Source organism: Engystomops pustulosus, chromosome 1, assembly GCF_040894005.1.
Source record: "Engystomops pustulosus chromosome 1, aEngPut4.maternal, whole genome shotgun sequence".
Classification (NCBI taxonomy): Eukaryota; Metazoa; Chordata; class Amphibia; order Anura; family Leptodactylidae; genus Engystomops; species Engystomops pustulosus.
The window spans coordinates 61,110,024-61,126,674 of record NC_092411.1 but is presented as its reverse complement, the minus strand read 5'-3'; the positions used below and the strand labels follow the sequence as shown (position 1 = coordinate 61,126,674).

Below are 16,651 nucleotides of genomic sequence, written 5' to 3'. Positions count from 1 at the left end.
TTGCTATCTGACTTTTGAAAATCATACTTTTTTCCATTTGTGAAAAAGACAGTTCAACAGATGCCACACAGACAAGAAAAAAATGGATGCGGATATAATACGGGCACAAAACAGATGTGTTTTTTGTGGATACATGTGTGAATGAGCTATTAGTGTGCTGGGCAGCTCAGCAGTTTTCTACATGAGAGGGAAGACATGCGTCTCGGGAGGGCACTAGTTAAGGCTGGACTACTCTTATGCCGGGAGCAGGGGCACATTTACTAAAAACACTGCAGTCTGTACTATGTGCAGTTTGCCTGTGTAATGTGCAGGGTGCGCCAGCTTCATGAATTGTGGCGACGTTCTTTGTGAATCTGGCGTCCCCTGCACTGCTCCGACAGAGTGCACCAACTTTTTTTTTTTGTGCAAAAATAGTCCAAGTAAGAAAGAGTATACGTGGCACATCCCATAAAACTTCAAAACTTTATTCTTCTTACATTAAAAGGTGCAAAAAAAGGTAGCATGTAGGTAATCCACCTACAAGTTTCAGCTTGCTCTCAAGCCTTAGTCATGGTGTGAATAAAAACATCAATAGTATGCAGTTAAAAGCCTACATGCACCTGATTAATTAAATGTGTCATATCCGGTTTGAAGAAACCGTTCCTAATCAACTTTTTTGTGCAGCTTTAACATGGGGTATGCGACACAAATGTAGGGCACGGTCCGACAGAGCTGATAAATGGCCATTTCAATGACAAAATTTGTGTCGATTGAAGAATAGTGCAGCCGCAACGCAAAAAGGTCTTATATACACATGCAAGAAGTTTGCACATAAAAGAATGTGCAAAGTCTGCCAGAAAACTGGCGCAAGGTCCTTAATAAATGTGCCCCATAGAGTGGATTTATAGAATAAATATACCATTCATTTTAGATTGGTGCGTGTCTGACTATCTACATCATTGTTTGCATGGTCCATGGCTCTTAAAGGAAACCTACCACTTAAAAGTGGTAGGTTTATACATACATACATGGCACCAGCTCAGGGTGAGCTGGTGCCTGAGCATATTTTTGTTAAGGGAACAAAGCCCCTATCTTAGAATTATAAGTTATATTAACTTATAACTCGGCGCACCGCACTTGGGCTCGGCGCACCATGCACGCGCCCGTGCGTGCGCCGGGTTCTGAAGTGCAGGAGAGCCGGTGACGTCACCGAGCTCTCCGGCACACGCGCGCCTGCGCAACTTAGCACGGCCTGTTTCCCCGTGCGCTAAGTTGCGCAGGCGCGCGTGTGCCGGAGAGCTCGGTGACGTCACCGGCTCTCCTGCACTTCAGAACCCGGCGCACGCACGGGCGCGTGCATGGTGCGCCGAGCCGAGTTATAAGTTAATATAACTTATAATTCTAAGATAGGGGCTTTGTTCCCTTAACAAAAATATGCTCTGGCACCAGCTCACCCTGAGCTGGTGCCATGTATATGTGTATAAACCTACCACTTTTAAGTGGTAGGTTTCCTTTAAGTAATTGCTGCACCCCACTTCATGGTTTACACTGCTATGTAGCTGCACAACTCTTTCGCATTTAGTAGCACCTTTGCCTGGTGTTGCACAACTCTAATACCTGGCCGAGCCAATACTAAAAGATCAAGCCATGTCTGGTAAACGATGAGGAGGCCAGAGCATTCCATACCCTTCAGATCCATCATTTACAATTCTATCAATCAGCTTCAGTGTCTGGCTATAAACTTACTTTTGCTTCCCATTCCATCCCGGCCACCGAGATCCCCAGCAGCACAACAACCGTGATTGCACCAATGATTCGGATGTCATTCAGTTCATCCACCATCAGAGCATTGTTGTCCTACATAAGAGATAAAGAGTAATGAAACAAAGACATTACTAATAAAAAAAAATATAAAAATTAAATATCAATTAAAACACACACATTTCACCCCTGGCCACCTCTACAGCAGCTCATCAGACTACTCTGTTCTTTGACTTTCTGCCCAGGATCACTATGTGACAGTGGAGGAGACTGAATACAGCAAACTTTCTGTGTGCATTCGGCATAAACAGCCATATAGTGTTTCTAAAAGAAGTCTTAGGTGTGCTGGACAGATATTTGTAAAGCATTCCTATTAAAGCACATTCCTGGAGCGCAGCCAGTGCCTGAAGCCGATGACAACATCATTGCCCTGTGTTCAGACTCTTCTTCTAGCGCACTTTCCTTGTGCCTGGCACTCGCTGGGTTTCTAGAAAGAGGTGCAGGAAAACTTGACTAACTCTTAGGCAGGGTATTGGAAAAAAAACAAACACACCCTCAATCTCCCAAAGAAGCCAAATTAAATAAAGTCAGGATTTTAGCCTCTTATTGTTTAACACAGTACTAGAAGCAAAGTAGAGGGTTAGTCTCTAATATTTTATATATACCTGTAGTAACTCCACAACGGTCTCCGCAAAGCCCACCACATACATAGCTACTGCTACAGCATTGGCAAATGCAAAAATTAGCCCAATTGCACCTCCAAATTCTGGTCCTAAACTTCGGGATATTAAGTAATATGCCCCTCCTAAAACAGAGAAAACAGAGATAGTGAATTAAAAAGAAACATTATAGCGGTATGAAAGAATATGATATACAACATATACGGACTCAATGGAACATAGCAGAATGGTGGGAAATAGTATTCAGATTTGGTCTGTAGTAATTTTAGGAAGAAGAACATTAACAGGAAGCTTTGTCCTGATGCAATCTTTACCATTGTATTGATGAGGAAGAGACATGTATAGAAGAATATATGACACCGTGGACGCGATTTACCATTTTAAAAGCCGAACAGATCCCCTTTAAGCAAATAAACTAATCTCATTAAAAAATAATAACTTGGCAACTTAATAGGAATTATTCCAAGAAGATCCACAAACACCAGGATTACAGAAAATACATCTTATTCTCTGTTCTGAATGTTTGGAACCAAACGCAGACGTAAAAGAACACGTTATCATCGGCTACATGTCATCACATCACTCCTCTTCTCATGGTGTTGCTGAGAGAATGTGGATTGTTATTTTTATACATTTCTGCCCAATCCACACGAGCTGTAGACCTCGCTGGTCACATGTCACTGGTAGGTAACAGGCAGAGAAGTGTAAGGTGGGAGCATGTGCTACAATTATGTCATCTCCTTTTTGTGGTTTCCATCCGTTGCTCTATACAGCTGCATGAGACGCTGGCAGAACATTTAAAGGGGAAATGTATCTTGCTTACACACAGAAAAAGACAAGCTGTTTTTAGCACATGGTCTTAGCAAGTGTTGCTGAACAGCCATCTTTTCTTGTTACAAAACCGGCAGCACAAATGAAATAACTGCGAGCTCATGTAACCACAAACTTAATCATTCCCGCAATAATACACATGCATAGTCCTAAATAAGGTGAAAGGGTGTCCTAATAGTACATGAAAGGGAAAAAGTAGTAATCCAGCACAATAGCACGCGACTCCCCTGGGCATATTGAAATCCACACTTGAAATCCAAATGCAGTTGGTGAAAAAATGCATTTGCGCCATTTTCTGTTGGGCTTGGTTTATACGGCTTTCACTGTGCGCCCCAAATGACAAGTCTCCTTTATTGCTTTGTTTTGTATGATCACGGGGGTACCAAACTTATACAGGTTTTATTATACAAAAATTAAAACCTCCTGTAGAAATAAAAAAAAAAAAAAAAAAAAGTCTTCATTTTTCCATCTTCTGGCGCTAATACCTCTTTCATACTTCAGTGTACAGAGGTGTGTGTGGTGTCATTTTTTGCACATCTCGAGGACAGCACAGCCTTTTGATCACTATTTATTACATATTTTCTATGTCACAAAATCGCGAAACGCTGGAAAAAAAACGCATTATATTTTCATAGATCCGACGTTGATTTGGGACATTACGATGTGTACCACGCTTATGAATTTTCTAGGGAAGGGGGGGGGGGGCGATTTGAATATTTGGCTTTTTTTATTCATTTTTTTTTTAACTTTTTTTTTACAATTTTTCAGCCCCATATTGTATTGCAGTATATGGGGTTTTCCATATCATCCATTACAATGTGCAAATCACACACTGTATCAGATGAGTTAGAACAAGACCTAAGGCTGTCATGCTACCAGATTGCCACTCCCCGATTAAGTCACTAAGCCAATATGTTGGCGCCCATTTGCCGATGGCTTTCGACTGCCAGTGTCAGCTTTGACGGTGGCGATCAAAGGGTTAACACCCATGATGGCCTTTAGTACCACCGAAGGTGTAGCTGGTGACTGACTGCTGCAGCCAGTGAACCCTCTCCATACACCCACAGCCGATGTGTGACGTACTATTGCATTGCATGTTAGTAAGGGGTTAACCCCAAGTTGTATGACTAGACTGTAAACCCTCTCTTTCCACTAGAATCCTCCATTGTTCGCTCATGTTACACAGAAGCCATTGATTTGTCCCAAAATAACACAATGAAAGTAAAGAAGATGTTAAATAAGGAAGAAAACTCATTTCTAATCATTTTGCAGAAGTCAAACTAACACACTAATTTGTGTTTAGGAGTAAGACCAGAAACAATGCCAACTAACCATCAATGCGACACGAGAGTAAAACTGTGAAATTCTCCACAGCGAGAGGCGACACTTGTATAACGCCGGGCACGCTCCTCTCATGAATACATGATTCATACTTCTTACTAGGAAATAAACAGCTTCACACAAAGGCTTGTTCTGGCACCACATTGAATAGCTGGAAATAGGGATTGTGGAGTCCAGCGCTCGGTGACCACAGAGATCAGATGTGGTTATGTCAGAATAACTGGGGAACGTGGGGAAATGAATTGTTTCATTTTTTATGGTCCGGCTACAGGAAGACTGATAACCATTTCATAGCTGAATACAATATTACAGAATAAGTTATTAATGAGATGGAAAGAGAGACGTAGGCAAACTATTTTTAAATAAATGGGTTTATCTGACTAATAACACACAAAATAGTGGGTCTATACGTGCCCCCCATCATATATGGCATTAGTGAGAGAACTCATGTAACTGGGAAAGATTATCTGCTATTTAAAGGGGTTGTCCACATTCAGCAAGTAATTGATATTGTTTGTGTGAAAATAAGTTATACAATTTTCCATTATACTTTCTGTATCAATTCCTCACTGTATTCTAGATCTCTGCTTGTTGTTATTCATCAGGAGGCTTCATTGTTTATTTCCTCCTGATGTGATGTCACACAGGTGCAGGGCTCCTTATAACTCACAGCTCCTTTAGCCGTGCACCTGTGTGACATCCTGTGACCAGGGACTGGTTTATACCAACAGAAAAGTAAATAAAGCTTCCTGTTGAATGTCAGCAAGCAGAGATCTAGAAAACTGCGAGGAATTGATAAAGAAAGTACTGTATACAGGAAAATTGTACAACTTTTCATTACACAAACACAAATATCAATTACTTGCTGAAAGCGGACAACCCTCTAATGCTCTTTCTATTACAGAACAATCATCTGTGACTACATTGACAGCTACAGGGGGTCTGAGGTTATCTACTCCTCAAATTGTCTGCTGTGTACACACAAGTCAGTGCAAGGAATACAGATTCCTATTACAGGAATATATAGAATAGAGACTTTATACTGTGTGCCTGTGTATATTATATATGAGTATGAGTCTTTGGGTGTCCATAACACATTATATCAAGGTTGTGGATTATTTTGACCGAAGTAAAGATCTGTTAAATGAAACTTGACAGCGAAGAATACATTTTGGTCAATGGTAAAACCAAATCTCCTGGTTACTCATTGGTAATGCTTAAAAATGTTTGGCCCAAAAGTAATTTTATCTGACAAATCTGTTTTAATGAACACTTCCTAAAAAGATTATTCATTGACAATGTATGACCAACTTGAACTGCAATGGCCAAGACGGACTGAAAAATCGGAAATGTGTTAAAAATGGGTTGACGGATAAAAGAAACTTTAAGATTTATTTTTACTAATGTTTTGCTTGAAAAGATAAAAGTTGTGATGTGATTTGGAAAGTTTCAGAAAAAATAAAAAGAACAAAACCTAAATTCATTTCTTGCAGGTTCATGTATAATGTAGAAATAACATTAAGAGAATGTAAACTCTATATTACGGTCATCAGGGAAAGTGCATTTCAGAATGCAGGAAGCCTGAAGAATAGCTATCCTCAGCAACATTTAAGACACAAATATATTATGTATGAGGCCGCCCTGACTCCAGCAGGACAAGCACTGACAGCAAGAAAAGGGACACAGTGTCAGAAGGAGGATAGAGAATAAACTATTAGCCCAAATACAAGCTTCGCTCTCTGTAAATGTTAGGTGGTATTTCTAGAACCTTCCCTGACCACAGACCATAGCACAGGAGAGCACTGAGTGCCAGATTTGTGAAATGCAAGTCATAACTGGACGAAGATGCACGTCAGTCAGACAATCATGTCAGGGGCCGGTGAAGCGGACTATGTTACTGCTGATAATTGCCGAAACAAAGTCATCTTGTCCTTTGGAGAAATCCTCAGGAGACATCAAGGTTACAACAAACATAGTTACCTCCTCTCACAAAGCCGTTCGTGGCAATGGCCGAAGTAGACAATCCCGTGATAGTCGTCACCACAGTGGCCATAGCAATTACAACAATACTTAAACCTGAAAAATTGAAGAAAACAGAGACATTCTGATTATACCATATGCTTATAGTGGTCCCAGGCTTTCCTATGATCTTGCAGCCTTCCCCTATATCCCTAGCTGACGCTCATTCTGCTGCGCAAACAAGATTACAAAGCGACAGCTAGAACAGAAGCTACAGATGATGGCGTATTTTAGACATATTATGAAATCTGTCTACTTCAAGCATAAAACAAACAAAGTACCTATAATATTACAAAGTTGGTCCACAAGCTCAGAGTAAGACATAAAAAGCTGTCTCTGACACTTCAGTGAAAATTACTTTTACATCTCTCTGGCTTGTCTGGAATTTCACAGGCAGTGTATTGATATCTGGCTGGGTACCTTCTGCTCCACTAAAGAAATCTCATGCTGTGACAAGCTTTTATCTCTTATTATTAGAAAAAGATAAAAGTGTCATCTAAAACAGGAAGCTCTCCACCGCAAAAACATAAATAAAAGCCTCTGAGAAAAATCTGAAAAACCTACCGATTCCAGCATGGCCGACAATCCATGACAACCGGATGAACAGCATCACACCCCATATGTTCAGCATGCATCGTACCTGGGATAAAAGAAGAAAAAACATGATAAAACAAAAGTCCTTTTATAGGTTACTGCATAGGAATTTATAATTTTTCACTCTGAAGTAATTTGATGCTAATAAAAAAAAAATAATATCCATACAGTCTATCTTCAGCCCTTGCCCCTTTTTACTATCACTTGTGTACTTCATTTTTTGTCTTCTTTTCTTATTTCAGAAATGAATAGTGCAGAGGATAATAGTAAACTTTGTAATATACACTCACCGGCCACTTTATTAGGTACACCATGCTAGTAACCATGCTAGTAACGGGTTGGACCCCCTTTTGCCTTCAGAACTGCCTCAATTCTTCATGGCATAGATTCAACAAGGTGCTGGAAGCATTCCTCAGAGATTTTGGTCCATATTGACATGATGGCATCACACAGTTGCCGCAGATTTGTCGGCTGCACATCCATGATGCGAATCTTCTGTTCCACCACATCCCAAAGATGCTCTATTGGATTGAGATCTGGTGACTGTGGAGGCCATTTGAGTACAGTGAACTCATTGTCATGTTCAAGAAACCAGTCTGAGATGATTCCAGCTTTATGACATGTCGCATTATCCTGCTGAAAGTAGCCATCAGATGTTACAGGGTACATTGTGGTCATAAAGGGATGGACATGGTCAGCAACAATACTCAGGTAGGCTGTGGCATTGCAACGATGCTCAATTGGTACCAAGGGGCCCAAAGAGTGCCAAGAAAATATTCCCCACACCATGACACCACCACCACCACCAGCCTGAACCCTTGATACAAGGCAGGATGGATCCATGCTTTCATGTTGTTGACGCCAAATTCTGACCCTACCATCCGAATGTCGCAGCAGAAATCGAGACTCATCAGACCAGGCAACGTTTTTCCAATCTTCTACTGTCCAATTTCGAGGAGCTTGTGCAAATTGTAGCCTCAGTTTCCTGTTCTTAGCTGAAAGGAGTGGCACCCGGTGTGGTCTTCTGCTGCTGTAGCCCATCTGCCTCAAAGTTCGACGTACTGTGCGTTCAGAGATGCTCTTCTGCCTACCTTGGTTGTAACGGGTGGCGATTTGAGTCACTGTTGCCTTTCTATCAGCTCGAACCAGTCTGCCCATTCTCCTCTGACCTCTGGCATCAACAAGGCATTTCCGCCCACAGAACTGCCGCTCACTGGATGTTTTTTCTTTTTCGGACCATTCTCTGTAAACCCTAGAGATGGTTGCGCGTGAAAATCCCAGTAGATCAGCAGTTTCTGAAATACTCAGACCAGCCCTTCTGGCACCAACAACCATGCCACGTTCAAAGGCACTCAAATCACCTTTCTTCCCCATACTGATGCTCGGTTTGAACTGCAGGAGATTGTCTTGACCATGACTACATGCCTAAATGCACTGAGTTGCCGCCATGTGATTGGCTGATTAGAAATTAAGTGTTAACGAGCAGTTGGACAAGTGTACCTACTAAAGTGGCCGGTGAGTGTATTTCAGTTAGGAAAATAGCTTTTCTGCTTCTTCTTTCTCTAGTAGTGAGCAGTCTATGTGAAGTCCTGTAAATAGTGAATATTTTCACAGCTTTCAGTGCTTCTATGCCAGAAAACTGGGATAGAAGTGCTGAGAAATCTCTCCCTACATCCCTAAATGATTTAGTGCTGTAAAGAGATGAGTCATTAGGAACATTATAAGATACATTATCTCTCATCTGTCAGTGTATACAGAGCAGAAAGAAGATTTACTGCATAAATAGAGAAGAAAAGGAAGGTCACCGGAACATATTTCTTTTCTTTAAAAGGACAAACACCACCTGGATTAAGAATTGTAAACCAAGCATACTGACATACTGGTGTGTGCCCCCTATGGCAGGATCTGCACTCAGGATCTGCTCTTTTTTAGCTTCTTATTCCTTGTTTGGTTTTTAACAAAAAAAAAAGTCTTTTAAAGTTCTGCAAATGAGCATGAATGGCTCCACACCCCAAAGGAGTTTATGGAGCCTGGAGTCGCTCAGTGTCATTGCATAATTTTTAAAGCCTTTTTTCCTTAAAAACAAGAAAATAAGAAGCATAAAGAAGAACAAATCCTGCCATAGGTTACACACACTAGTATGTCAGTGTGCTTATTTTACAATCTTTCATCCTGGTGGTAGATTTTTACTATGATCATCTGTATTATTTTCATTAGTTATGCTTTAACGTTACCCACCATGTCTTGCTGATGAGAGGGGTTATAACCCTCTCCTCTCCCCCTTACTCTTTTGTTCCCTGAGCAGAAGCTACGGAAAGATTTCCCGTTACAGCCACTTGGAAAGAGCTGCATCATGACAATACAAGTTATAAGCTGTGGGATCAATCAGGCTGGATCTTAAATTAGAATCCTCTGTAATGTTTTATCATCAGCCAATATCCATATTTAGCCCTTTTTCTATAAATATCTACAGCCGTATTACTTGCTTTATTACCTTTAGCAATGCAATGTGTGGCACCATTCTGAAGGCAGGTTTGATTTCTACTATAGTAAACTCCACATCATCTGAGATAAAAACCCTTGTGGGAATATTTAAGGTGGAAGGAAAGGAGGACAGACTACTTTAAAATTTTGTCAATTGCTCAAAATTTCATTCTCAAATGAGATAAGGCACCAACGAAAAGGGAAAGACAGTGGTTGACTTGGAAAAGCAACACCGGGGAAAAAAAAGCTTTAGGGTTCCAAGAGGAAATACTCACCAATACTCCTTTAATCCAGCCAAATTTTACTACTCCTTTGCTATCAGCAACGTGATTGGTCACAGCATCTCCTGTGGGCGTTCCGTCCTCTCCATTAGCATAACCATCTTCAAAAGGCTCCTGAATAAATACAAAAAGGTAACATTCATAAATTAGAGAAACAAACATTTTTTTCTCCAAAACTTACACACACAATAGCAAAGACAGAACATGCATCAGAAAAAGAGCCTTCTCTTAAAGAGGTACTAAAGTAAGCAGCTCCTAGTGCTAAAACAAACGCAGCGTTGTTACAATTATAGCGTTATCGGAAACCTCTGATAAAGCTATCTAACACCGCTCGGAGTACAATAGAAACGCCGGACCGCTCTCAAAGCAGTCTGGCGTATTCATGAGGGGGCAGGATTGTGGGCGGGATTAGGGGCGGTGACTGCCGGATGACAAGCGGCAGTCTCCGCTGAGCTATGGAGTGAGTGGGGTGGTCCGGGGAAGTGGCAGTGCCTTGGACCGTCCCCTCATGAATAGGCCGGATAGCTTTGAGAGCGGTCCGGCGTTTCTATTGTACTCCGCAACTGTGTTAGATAGCGCTATTGGAGGTTTTCGATAACGTTCATTGTAACAACGCTGCGTTTGTTTTAGCACTAGGAGCTGCTAACTTTAGTAAGGAGCTCCTAGTGCCGAATTTCTGGGTGACAGGTCCTTTTTTTAAAAAAAAAAAAAAGATACAACCAGGTCTCCAAAAAAATTAGCAATTTCTTTTATTTCTCCCTTTAGAGAACATGGATTACAAAAACTTGACTATATTAGTTGTCAGTAGGTTATAGATGATATACTGATGCATGGAAGGGCCAAGAATTATCACAAATGTCATAAAAGGCTTGTAGGAAAATGTGTACCCCCGTCATGCCCCCCTGCTGTGTGGTCTTGCGGTCATATTACACCCTATGCCTTGTACCGTGTATAGGATAGGCACTTGGTTGTAGGCCGGTTCTAGATGGCGCCCAGTCGGGTTGGTGTTACTAAGCGACTACTAAGTGATGCAGCATATTTACTACGCCCCAGACAACAATGATGCGCTACAAGAGTCATTATACTTGTCAGGACAGTCACAAGGCCAAAAATAGCTGCAGTGGAAACAGCTGGTCCTATGTAACCACTCCCGCACTGACATTGCTGCAAGTTTTCTCACACTACGTATTAGCCATAAAGATTATCTCGCATGTTTGGCAAGAACAATACTATGGAAACCTACCCATAAGCCTTTACACAAAAACAAAAGAAAACTTTATCGCCTATCAATTTGCATTCCGGAGAACGAAGCGATGAGGGATATCACTGTTTGTTTTAGTGTATAAATGCAAATAGACAAACGATTGAAACATATAAGGACATATTGGATTAGGGTGGATAAGAGTAAGTTTACTACTAAAACAACATAAAATCAGCCATAAACACTCACATCACACACACATACATACATACATACACACATACATACATACATGGCAAAACCAGGTATGCACTAGAATAAAACATTATCTTAGTTATAGGTTCTCTTCCTTTTTGATTCAACCCTAAAGATGAGAGTCGTATCTAAACCAGAGACACATATACTGACTATGGTAATCATCTTATATCGGTTTTTCATTTCTTACTTTGAAAATAAACTCTTACACTTATGCTAATGAGCAGGAAAGGCTCTGGGGAGGCATAACCAAAGCCCCTCCGTGTTGTAGGTAACAGGTTGCAGCGTGCAGGAACACTTCCCCTTCCTCTCCCTGTGTGCTGAAACATCATATGCTGCCATGAGATTACATCAGGGAGAGAGGGGAAACAGTGTAACAGCCTATAAAGTCAGAGCACCGACTTTTGGCTCATCTACATAATTTTATAAGTTCATTTAAGAAGGAAGGAGGCCATGGATAAAAAATTTAAGAAGATTACCACACTCATGGTGCCTGGATTTAGAAGTCTCTGGTTTAGGGGGAATTTACAAGGTCGCCTTGGGGGGGGTTGTGGTATATATGCAAATTTGCGGCCGCATATACCTCACCATAGACGCCAGTGGCAGTCTACACCGGGAAGAGATAGAGCATGGACTGGACTCCTAGTATCATTGTCACCTTTGATGCTAGGAGTCTCCAATTCTCCAGATGACTAAAGCATATACTAGTAAAGTACAATGGGCTTGCCTCAGAGTGTAGGGGCGCCGAGCATTATAGATTGCCTGTACGAGACCAGCATTACAAGAGGTTACAGAATTGTCATTTCCTTTAAGAATTATATGAATTTACTAAAACAGACATCAGGAGCAGTGACGGATCCTCTTGAATGGTTTCCATGGCTTATGAACTGGCAGCTTTTATACAGCGAAGCATTTATAGAACTTATGACGCTATGAGAATTAATTGTGATCTGATGGAAGAATGACCCCAAATAACCCGATTAACTAGAAACTTGACCTAAATTCTTCTCCTAATTCTCTCTCTATCGCCACTTAGGTGTCTGTTAATCGTGGCCGTCATTGTACAGGTTTTTATAGATGAAGATCTTAGATAATTGGTAAGTATACAATCAAAATTACTGGAAGAAACATTGGTAAATTGTGTACATGGGTACTGAGGGGGCACGCTTCATGAAGACTGTACAGAATATACACAAAATGTCCATTTGAGACACTGAAGAATAAAGGAGACTGAAACTGAACTAAAATGAACTACATGTCCCCCAGCGAAAGAAGTTTTATTTACTTTGTGTATCTGGAGACAGACTATGACATGGCTGAGAAAAGCAGCTGTTTCCAACAGGAAGGAATAACCATCCAATTTGTATCCTAAACTCAATGTAAACTGCTGCATAATTATCACAGCCAGACCAGAAAATTCTCAAGGATCATTCAAATAGTTTTGTCAATGTTTGTGGAAACAGAATTAGTTGTTAGAAAAACAAACAAAATAGCAAAGCAGCAAAATGACATAGGACTAAAAGGGAGTCAAAGCATCCGAGATGGAAAGCCCCCAGACATCCTGCTATCCTCCAGGAAGAGAGACTTTCCCAAGCATCGAGCGATTGTTACCAATATAATGTGCACATGCTTCCAGTGGATACAAGATGTCATGTTACATATTAAACCCATGAGGAAACATTCACTTCATTGTTTGCTGCATCATGAGGAAACATTTGTTTTGTGTACAAGTAACTGGGTCATTAGTTTTTAGAACATCTCCAGCTATAGGGATGCAGAATCTGACAAAGGACAACATCTGAATAAAGACTGGATCTCCCCCTCTTGTTGATGAATTTGGAAATTAGAGGAACCAATGAGGACAATGTGGACAAGGTTGGATAATGCTCCGAACAGCGCTGCAGAAGAAATTTATATTATTAGTGCCAAGACTTGCGAGTGGCTGTGTAAAACATAAGGAGTCAAGGAGGTGGGGATTTTATTACTGAAGTCAAGCTCTCTCTTCATCAGAAAGCCCCTTCACTGTAATTAATGCTCCTGCATCCAGAGACAGATCTCGTGAAGCCGCATGATGTCAAGCGCAGAGGAGGAGGCGTTCAGAGTTCCCCACCTTGACTTCAGTGTTAATTTTACTCCTTGACTTTATACAACCAATTTACAACTCACTTCAAAACTGATTTTCAAAGTATGTGATGTCTCTCCATCTATGGAAGTCTAAGGCCATTGTGGTCTTATCTTCCATCAAAAAAAATGGAGATCTTCTCTTCCTCCTCCATGGAGCTGAAGTCCGGGAGGAGAACAGAGTCTCCTTTAGTGAGTGTTGATCACTTCTGAGTATTTGGAGCAGTGTAGGAGGAAGTAGCCCTCATCCTTTGTGGCCACCTTCTCCTGGCACCGCTGGCAGTCTGCTTTCCCTGGGTACGTGTATGTGTCTCACCCGGACTTGATGGCCAGACTCTGTAGGGATCTGTCCATCTATAGGGTCCAGAAGTCTCTTGACTGACAGATTGTCAGCTCCTCTATTTTGCGGCTTTATATATTGTTGCTTAGCACTTGACTCATCAGCGCAATAAACCGGCCCTTCAACAGAAACCATGACTGTACAAAGTCCCACTGCCAGATGATTTTGCCAATGAAGGCCATGACCTGCTGGATATTTCCCATGCAAGGAATAGCTGCAGGGAAAACGTAATAGAAAATTGACAACCAAGCAGGAGAATGACACCATCCATGTAATAAAAGGACGAAGTAGAGAACTGTACAAAACGGATTCATGGAGGTCGGGGGGCTCCAAAACAGGTATGTATAAGGTAAAGGGTATACACAATATGTATTCTCTTTTAGGACATTTCTATATTATAAGTGTATAAATGTTTATAACAGTGTACACTAGCTTGTGCCGCGCTGCACTGCGCTGTATAATATCCTCAGGCTACAGATGTTCTACTTTGACATTGACACAAAATGTCATTGGAACAGAATGGAGGAGCTCGAAACGTAAAATCCATGTCTATACTACGCAGTATGGTATAACAATAACATCACATCGAAAATATATGTATATATGGGAGACTGCGAGCATTAGGGAAGGACAGAACTGTATATTATTTACACCAACTCTCCTACGTCATCGGTGACTGTGTCACACACTAGGCACCATCATTATATACTGTCTGTAAAATAGTAATGTACATAAATATAAGCTCTATGAGAGGAGAAAGCTCATATTTTACCTAAACTAGATTAATACTATTTGGGTAAACTGGTGCCTGTAACCTGTAAACTGTTATGTTAAGATAAAGCTATATATTGGGTAAGAAAATTCTAAAATCAAACAGACATTAGTATAAGCCATGAGTATTAGACTGCAGAGGTCATTGTACAAGGAAGGCGAGCCAGTGAGCTGTAATATCACCTATTCTGAATAGTGTGATCCTGTGTTATCTATACATAGATCTGTCATTGTATATGTACAATTTGATATGTATATTATACCCTGTGACTGATGATTATGAGCTGTCTGCAGATTAAAAAATCTCTATAGAATAGGAAGCACACACAACATACGATAAATCAATGTGAAAAAAAATGCAGAAAACCTTAAAAGGACATCTCCCACCAGGATCAAGCACGCTGACATACTGTTATGCCTGCCCTCTGCTTTTAGCTTTTTTATTAACCGTTTGGTTTTTTTAGTTTTTTAAAATTGGATTCTAAAATTATGCAAATTAGTCTGAGGGGCTCCCGCCTCCATACATTTTAATGGAGCCTGGAGCCCGCTCAGGCTGATTTGCATAATTTTTAAAGCATTTAATTCTTAATAACAAGGACATAAGATGCTAAAAGAAGAGCCGATCCTGTCAGAGGGGGCACATAACAGTATGTCAGTGTGCTTGGTTTACAGTCCTTGACCCTGGTGGTAGATGCCCTATAATATAAAAAAATGTGCTACTTCCTGATGAAACATTTGTAAGCATGTAATCCATCCCTCGCACTAGCATCAATGCACCAGAGACTTGATGAACTTCAACAATACATTCTCATTTCTCATTTTGTCCATCAGCAAAAATGGAACCAGCCCGGGGCACACATGATGCAGAGAGGATGCTGCCCGCCAGGGTCATCCAATAGGGAAGTTGCAGTGTCATGCTCTGATAACAAGCCATTTCCTATTGGTTTGCAGAAAATAAACTTGGATGTCACATTAAATCCTTCCTTCATGTATCATACTTTGGACTTTCTTCTATTACTAGAATGATAAATCTCTGATGCATATAAGAGTCAACAGTTATAGTTTGGTCAATTTAAAGAGTTTGTCTGCTATAAAGAAAAAGTAGCCCACAGGCAGGTCACGCATGAAAATAAGAAAGAGGAAAGTAGGAAAGCGGTATTCTCTGTTATCTGTTATATCTCTCTATAATTTTTTCCAATATACTTTCTGTATCAATGCCTCGTGGTTTTCTGGATCTCTTCTTGCTGTCAATCTATAGAAAGCTTGATTTCCACTGGACAGAGATCTGAGCATGGTCATGTGATGTCACACAGGTGCTTAGCTCGTTATAACCCACAGCTCTGATTACCCTCTGTAATAATAACGAGCCATGCACCTGTGTGACCATGGTCAAGATTTCTGTCCACTGGAAGTAAACAAAGCTTTCTATATAGAACGACAGCAAGCAGAGATGTAAAAAACTGAGGAATACAGAAAAGTATATTGGAAAATTGAATAACTTTACATTATACAAATAATAACATTTAAATTTCCATTCCCAAGTTGGACGCATCAAACCCGCTCAGTGTAAACATCCTTAGCTATTCCCCCGGCCAGGAACACAACACAGGGTACAGCGATGCAGATCATCACAATGCTGGTAACGCTTTCTTCATGCATCTCAATGACCAGGGGGGCTCTTATGTTATAAATAGTATGTATAATGTTCTGTCCTCCTGATAACCTGAGCCCACAAGACACTGATAAATTACAGTAGGAAATTACCTTATCTAGACTTTCTAATCTACATTAGCCATTACAGCTATACTATTAAATCAACTCGCCGCATGTATTCTCAGAGATGGCAGATTGCAAATTAATTAGCAATTTAGTAAATTTAGTTAGGCAAATAGCACTGCCTGGTGAGCCGTTACATCAATCTGATTGTACAGATCTATGGTATAGGGGGTGGCTATATACATGTAAACACCCCCTCTGTGCCATGTGGGATGGC

At 40.8% G+C, this 16,651-nt stretch overlaps 1 protein-coding gene across 3 annotated transcripts in view; it reads right to left on the bottom strand.

Annotated features, from left to right (window-relative positions):
• Positions 1-16,651, bottom strand: part of SLC12A2 (solute carrier family 12 member 2) — a 65,695-nt gene that overhangs the window by 34,061 nt on the left and 14,983 nt on the right. For all 3 annotated transcript variants that reach the window (XM_072141697.1, XM_072141689.1, XM_072141704.1), the window contains 5 exons: positions 9,965-10,084; positions 7,176-7,251; positions 6,573-6,668; positions 2,406-2,545; positions 1,726-1,836 (listed from right to left, as the gene is read on the bottom strand). In XM_072141697.1, the coding sequence (XP_071997798.1) occupies positions 1,726-1,836; positions 2,406-2,545; positions 6,573-6,668; positions 7,176-7,251; positions 9,965-10,084 (543 nt within the window). The remainder of the gene's footprint in view (positions 1-1,725; positions 1,837-2,405; positions 2,546-6,572; positions 6,669-7,175; positions 7,252-9,964; positions 10,085-16,651) is intronic.